The following is a 7472-nucleotide window of genomic DNA, read 5'->3' as shown; positions in this document are numbered from 1 at the left end:
TTACTAAAAAATATCTATATTTTTTATTGGTATTCAATTGTTTTATAAACACAACTTAGCGCAAAATAAAAAATCTTAGAGAACCAAGCCATGTTCTAATAAATTACTATTCGTAAAAATATATTGTTTATACAGATAGCATTAATTTTTTAATAATTTATTACAACTTATTTGTTTAAACTTATAAACAATTTTACTTAAGCATCCTAAACAATACTAATACTAATATTTTTTTTACCAAAATCATACAATTTATTTCATTAGTTGATTTAGCTTCACACCAAGAAATGCAAGTTTATCCAATTTAAACTAATGAAGACAAAACACTAAAAGTTCTATTGGCATAACTGATTCATGTTGGTGACATCACAGTTTAGTCTATGTAGCTGTTCAGCTACACAGAGATGTTGGAGGCTGCATGATTATAAGATAAGCTACATGGTGACATTATTTATCAACAGAAAGTGGAATCACTTCCTTCCAGAACAGTAACACTATAGTCTGACATTATTTTGGTGTGCTAAGTTCTATTTCTGCGGTCTTGCCAGAGGGACTCTTCAACAATGGTAAAGTATTATCAATTTTATAAAACTAAGATTAATTGTTTTGCAAAGTTTCAAGAAATAGGACTGTGTATTTCAATGATTATGTTATTTGCCTTGATTAAATTAGTCTCCTGATATTCAATATTCATATTTTCTGATGCAATCCCTGGGATAAGTCAGTCTAAACTTGAAATTATACCAAAAGTAATATTATAGTCTGTATGATGGAACTTGTCTCCTGACCCTCTGTACCTAAAGTTGGCCTGGGCCATTGCCCCAGGTCACAGAAAACATACTACTATAACCCAGAATGATAACCGCATGGTAAAAAGCGTTAAGTACTCGGAGAGAGCTTTGCCTGTCAATTCGTAGGCAGCGCCACCAGCGTTGTAATGCTGGTGGCGCTGCCTACGAATTGGCAGGTAAAGCTCTGCTGGTGGCGCTGCCTACGAATTGGCAGGCAAAGCTCTGCTGGTGGCGCTGCCTACGAATTGACAGGCAAAACTCTCTCTGAGTACTTAACGCTTTTTACCATGCGGTTATCATTCTGGGTTATAGTAGTATTTTTTTCTGTTCCCAGGTAGATGGAGGCTCCATCATACAGACTATTATCTGTATTCTTAAAAGAATTTGTTTGATTTTTGTGTACCGGTACAGCAAATCAACTATTTCTATCAACTATTTTAAATCCATTATTTTTGTAGACATATTGGGAATCAATTTAAAACTCTTATCCTCTAGATGTGCCTTTTTGCGGGTTTGGATGATATCCTGTGAAAGCCCTTCGTCCTAGGCTTTTAAAATTTCATAGTTTGTGCTGAATTCTATTGTCAATCATCTGAACCATTTCAAGTTCATGTGTTTACATCAAAACAGATGGCCATAGTAAAATTTTGTTTACATCCATATGAAAATGGGGTTATGTAGTTGGTGGTGTTTCAGTGAATTCACATAAAATATGTTGTAAAGTTAAGTTATTTGTATAAAATGTAAGGAATAAAATGACTTAAGTTAGATATTGTGTTGTGAGAGGATTTTGTGTCTTCATAGTAGGTTTTATTGATGTTTGAAGGAATTCAAGTGAAATATTGTAATGTTAGTTGTGTAAAATGTAAAAAAAAAATCACTTACCGGTACATTAGATTTTATGTTTTCATAGTATTCGTTAGTATTTGCAATTGTTCTAAGATGTCTCAAAGAGATCGCACACGCAATGAAAATAATAGGGCTCGCAATGCAAATAGGGCTCACAATGCAAATAATAGGGATATGATTAGACTTAATAGTTTTCATCCTTATCAAATATGTCATGGATTTTAAAGTCACGAAGTGACACAGGTTGCTAGTTGTTATTATTATTATTTTGTGTCTTTACATCAGTCAAGTTTTTTTTTTGTTTTTTGGTAAGAAAAAAGTCCAAATAAACCTCCTCTTGTATCCAATGTCGACCTTATGTTAGTAAAATAGTCAACTGATCCAAGTACAATGGCTTTTGAGCCAAAAATTGTCATATTTTGGGAAGAAACCTGTAACCTTCATTGGATGAATAACCCCTTGGTCAGACATTTCAGTTTATAGATATGATTAATTATAGACAGCAACTAAAATTAATTAATCATAGACTTACTTTAAAAAATCCATCATTTTAATTTTTTTTTTTTTAAGTTTTAAAGTGTCATTTTTGTGTATTTTCTTTCAAAGTAGGGAGCATTAATAGTACAAGTTTATGTCAGAAAAGTAATTAAAAAAAATAAAAACACAGCAAAATTCCAAGAAGTTTTACAGGTTGAAAAAGTAGGGTGTTTTTTAGGAGTGAAGAGGTGTCATTTTCATAAAAGGCTGAAGAGTGTATTGTAGAACATAAATAAAGTATACTCCTAACCAAAAAAGTATACACTAAAAAAAAAAAAAAGTATACACTCCTAACCATGAAAATTGTTTCAAATTGTTGTTATTTCTTCCCGTTTTCGAGTTAATTGTTTTAAGAAAACATGTGTTTTTTAAAAAAAAAGGGGCTTTTTGGGAATTTTTTAGGGGGTTTAAAATAGGAAAGTGTAACACTTTGGAGTTTTCTGATTGAAGGACCGAGACCTATAATCGTACCAAATTTCAGCCTAGCTCTTCTAGAAGTATGTTTGAATTTGAATACCTAATTAGTCATTCAGTGAGTCAGTGGGTTGCACATGTGGAGGAAATGTTTGTAGCACAGGTTTCCTTAAATTGCAACTAAATATTAACAGAAATTAAATTATCCAGCTGATCAAAATGTAAACAAATGTGTTCTTCATAAGGATAACATATGGGAACTTTAAAAGCCACTGGGGCAGAGCCCAAGGGACTTTTTGAAAAATGTAAGGTCAGTTTGCAAATCTACACCTAGACGAACATTCGTATATAATATGTGGGGTTAAATCTTAAAACAAAAAAACCTTATTGTTCACAAAGTTTCATGTAGCAATATTAATAATATAGATAGAAGATAGATACTGTAGATGTTTTCTTGGTTAATATTGGATGCAGAAAACTGGATTAGTTGAGTTTCTACCATATTCATGGACAGGCTATTTTACACTGCAAACCACTCCCCGAGGAGTTGAAATTCATAAGTTTTAGAGGCTTGTACAAACTCATTGTTTTGTCCTGTACAAATTAGAGCGGCATCATCTGTGTATTGAAAGGTGGTTATCTTGGTAGCATTACATAGATCATTAACATAACAAATAAACAAGGCCCAAAAAAGAATGGAGCTCTGAGGAACTCCACACTGACTTATAATAACACTGGTTTATAATAATCCCTCTGCTTTTCTTGTATAACAAATCTTTGTTTTTGGTTTGTTGAATATGACATAAACATATAAACCATTTTAATTGATTTTTTTATACATAATAATAATACTAGGGGTCGTCCAGTGGTCGAAAACTCGACTACAAATATATAATGTACAGACTTCTCAATTCCCCCCCCCCACGCTGTAAATAAAACATATGATTGGAATTTCTTCCACTTGTTTTGATTTTCTGTTTATTTTGTTGTTATTTCATCACCAGCATGGCAACCCATAAGCCCATGTTAATTTTTTCTTAATTTTAAATTCATTTTTTGTGCTTATATTAGAGCCTATTTTAATTCATAAAGGTGTTCTGCACATCTACAGGAAAATATCTTTCTAACAGTATGCGTAGATTTTCCCTGCGATCCACACGAGCTGAGAAAAAAGGTTTTAAAGAAACATGATTGTCCATTAATATATAGATGTGTTTTTTTTTTCATTAAGAATTGTTTTTATGAAGAATTGAATACAAGGCTACATCTGTCAATATAGATTAGATATCTAAATCAGTATCCAAAGGTCAACGCTTAAAATTGTAATGAATGAATCACACTGTACAGGATAAGTTGTCGACCAAGGAGATGCGCCATTCCTTGGACTGGCTGCTACAGCTAGCGCTATGTCCTGTATGCCACGAGACACTGACGCCGGCTGTAGTGCAGTGTGTGCGGGGACATCCAGTGTGCGCCGGCTGTCACGATGCGCTGCCCAGAGCACAACAGAAATGTCCCCAGTGTCGAGGAGACTTCAGCGACAACCAGTCTGTGTTCATCCAACAAGTCATCGAGTCATTGCCTCACCCTTGCAGGTGATTCTCTTCTAATTATTGTTAAACATTAACTGAGTATTAAAATATTATCTGGGTAGTCGAGTATGGAACTATTAGTCAAAGATAGAAACCCACTAATCTGAAAGTAGCTATAGCAGCTAGTTTGAGCAGGATCAACTCTGGACCCATATGCTGTGTTTTGTCAGTAACCTTTTAATATATTATAATACAATAGAATGTATCAATAAAATGTTTCACTCGCAAAGTGTTAAGAGGGTTGGTTTACACTATTGGTCTTGTTTCATCTCATATCTTTTTCAGTAGCTATCATGGTTTGGACTGGACAACACCTAAGGGTTATGCTGTGTGTACATATTTCAAAAACTACAAGTCAGTGATTATGATTCAAACAGCTTTTGATGACGGTTTTTGTTTCCTTCGCTACACAAACACAATGCAATTATGAGTTAAAAAGTTGAAAGAAAGTGGTAAAACTTTCGATTGGTGTTAGATGTATCGTATCCATGTTCAAATGAATTTATGGGTTACTGTTTGTTTCCATCACTATCTCCAAAAAGTGAAATTTTGTGTGTGTATTGTATTTATGCCAGTAGCATTCTTTACGTTTTGAAAGGGAACGGTCTTGAAATATTCTCTCTGTGTTGTAACTACACACATCACAACCACTTTAGGGATGTTTAGAGGTATGGGATTTAGCTGTTTTTCTGATGAGTTTTGCAAAACAATCATTAAAGTTTCTACAGCAAAACACATAGTGTTCACGACTGGTTAGCACTATGTATGTTTACTAAAATTCCATAGTTTAATTGAGATTACAATCAGCTGTTCATTTATTGTTGCAATATTTATTGTGAGACAGTAAATAAATATGGTGCCCATTGCCTCAATCTGTACGTCCCGGAATACTTCCAATGTGTTCGTTATATCATATGTCTTATTCTATTCAACTATTAATTTAGTTTGTGAGATTACTAAACCATTATAAAGTATGTGATATTTTTCAGGCATCAAGGCTGCAATTACTTTGTCAAAACCAAAGACGACCATGAGAAGTTTTGCCCCTACAAATGCACCAGCTGCCGCTACTGTGACTGGACAGGGCCTTCAAACTCTATCCTCGCTCATCTTTCAGACGCTCATGGGAAGTGGGTGAATATGTTTCTGGCACCAGAATCCATGGGTGAACTCGGAATGGGATTTAACCCAATGGAGGAAGTATCCGTCTTCACTCCAATCATAGCCGACGGTCATTTCTTTTGGGGAGAGATGAAAAACGAACCGGAAGCTGGGAAGTTGACAGCAATATTCCACCCTTTGCCTTCAGGAAAGACAACGTCTGTGTTCAGAGCCTCGGTGAAATTAAACCGTTCAGGATCTTATCGGGCAGATGTGAAGATAAACATGGACCCTGAGGCAAACGCATCTGTAGAAAACTGTATCTCTATCCCGACATCAATCCTACACAAGTTTACTTCTCACAACAGGTTTGAGTACAGAATCACCGTTACCAAGATGAAGCTGGAATCTATGTACGGCTTTGTGCAGTCAACTTTGGAGATCTTCAAAAAATAGGTAGTTGGTGAGAGTGCTTCAGTGCTTCCAAGGACAAAAGAACTGAAAGCGATATGATTGAGTTTGTGATATCCTTGCTACATTTTATTAGTATGAAAAACATTTATGTAATCACTTTTTAATGAATTTTTTCCTTAGATATTCATTAGGTTAGTTTTTGTAGAGAAGAGCACTTGGCTTACTAAGAAGGAATGGATTCACATCTAACTTATCCAAGAAAAAAGTTCCAGGCAGTTAAAAAATTAATTTGATTAGTTTGCCCTTACAAGTGCCTTCTTCAGAAGAAGGAAGTGGTAGATTTTCTAATACTTTCCTCTGAAGAAGCCCCTTGTATGGGCGGAATATAAAAATAATTGTGTTAACACCCTACTACATCAAATCCTCCAGGACGTTGTATTTTGTTAACCACCTGGAACACTTTTCATGGACGAGTTAAGTTGGGTCACTGATCCGTTCCTTCTTTATGAATGCATTTAAATATTCACAATTAATTGTACCATCTGTAAGTTACTTACATTATTCATGCACTTTTTAATTGTTGTAAAATGTCATCATACTATTTCAATAAAAATAACTGCATTGAAAATGCAACCCAAATTGCATTATTTTTGTTTAATCATTTGTTCACTGAGAAGCATTACCACTAATTTTGAATATCTTTGACTTTTGCTCTAGATTAATTAGTAAATTTTGATAAAGAAACTGAAAAAATGCATAGATGTAAAAATTTAATCAAATCTCTCTTAAAGATATCCACTATGCTGTTAACTTGACATAGGATATTAAAATTAGCCTTAAAACAAAAATATTTCAATTTTCAGTGTAAATTTTATAACTTAAATTATAATTTACAAAATGGTAATCTGTTCTATCTTCATGCACCCAGAAGTTTCTATCGCACAGGGCATAACGGTATTCCTCTAACATGAGAGTATGTACATGTTACATGTTACTGTAGGAAAGCTCACCAAGGTTAAGGAAAAATATGAAGATATATAAAGATTGTTTTGAAAAAAAGTAGAGTGGCAACGCCTTTACAATCCTGCCCCACTACACCACTGATGGCAAGTGGGGTCGGGGAAAGGAGTGCCAGGGGGGTTGCGAGAAGCGAGACTGGTGCTAGACACCGCAGTGAGTAGTGCTAGTAGACGCCCCATTGAATGTTTGCTCTGCACCTCACTTCTCTCTGCACTGTACACTGGGTTAATTGGCTAGTTAACTTGATGATAATTTTACAGGTACCATCACTGAGTGAAATTTTAAAAACGTACGTTTTCATGTCCCTGGCCTTTCACTTCGTAGATACTGGATTTGTAGTTTATTATTATGTATTTTAATATTTTTTGGGACGGGGGCAACATGTTACACACATTTATTTGGTTTTAAATAGGTTCTAGGTATTTTTTTCATATTTTTAAAGTATCTAAATTCACGACCATGACGTGTCCCTATATAGGGTACATTTTCCACCTTTTCGCTGTTTTTAGACTAATTATTCATGCCGAAATATAAAGCCATACTTTTATGTCAACAATAGTTATTAAACTTACAAAAAAGAAGCATATTACAATTTTATTGTCATTGCAAACTGACTACCATGAAAAAATAAGTCTGTCCCTCGATTTGGCGTTAGGACCATTTGGGAAAAAATTTCAACTTTGGAGCACCACAGTGGCAAGCCTGGCGACGATTGCGTCAGTTCGTTTTAGAGACTAGTTCGGGGTGTACGTCA

General features: G+C 34.6%; 1 protein-coding gene across 1 annotated transcript; it reads left to right on the top strand.

Annotated features, from left to right (window-relative positions):
• Positions 1-306: 306 nt before the first annotated feature.
• LOC128992530 (E3 ubiquitin-protein ligase Siah2-like) lies at positions 307-6138 on the top strand. Its single transcript, XM_054416152.1, has 3 exons — positions 307-566; positions 3939-4186; positions 5173-6138. Exons 1-3 carry the CDS (start codon positions 564-566, stop codon positions 5738-5740), a joined length of 819 nt encoding a protein of 272 aa, XP_054272127.1. The 5' UTR covers positions 307-563; the 3' UTR covers positions 5741-6138.
• Positions 6139-7472: the final 1334 nt, after the last annotated feature.

This window comes from Macrosteles quadrilineatus, unplaced genomic scaffold (genome assembly GCF_028750875.1).
Source record: "Macrosteles quadrilineatus isolate MER2022 unplaced genomic scaffold, UCM_ALF_1.0 Scaffold_4__1_contigs__length_99947679, whole genome shotgun sequence".
Lineage (NCBI taxonomy): Eukaryota > Metazoa > Arthropoda > Insecta > Hemiptera > Cicadellidae > Macrosteles > Macrosteles quadrilineatus.
This window is presented reverse-complemented; position numbering and strand designations above follow the sequence as displayed.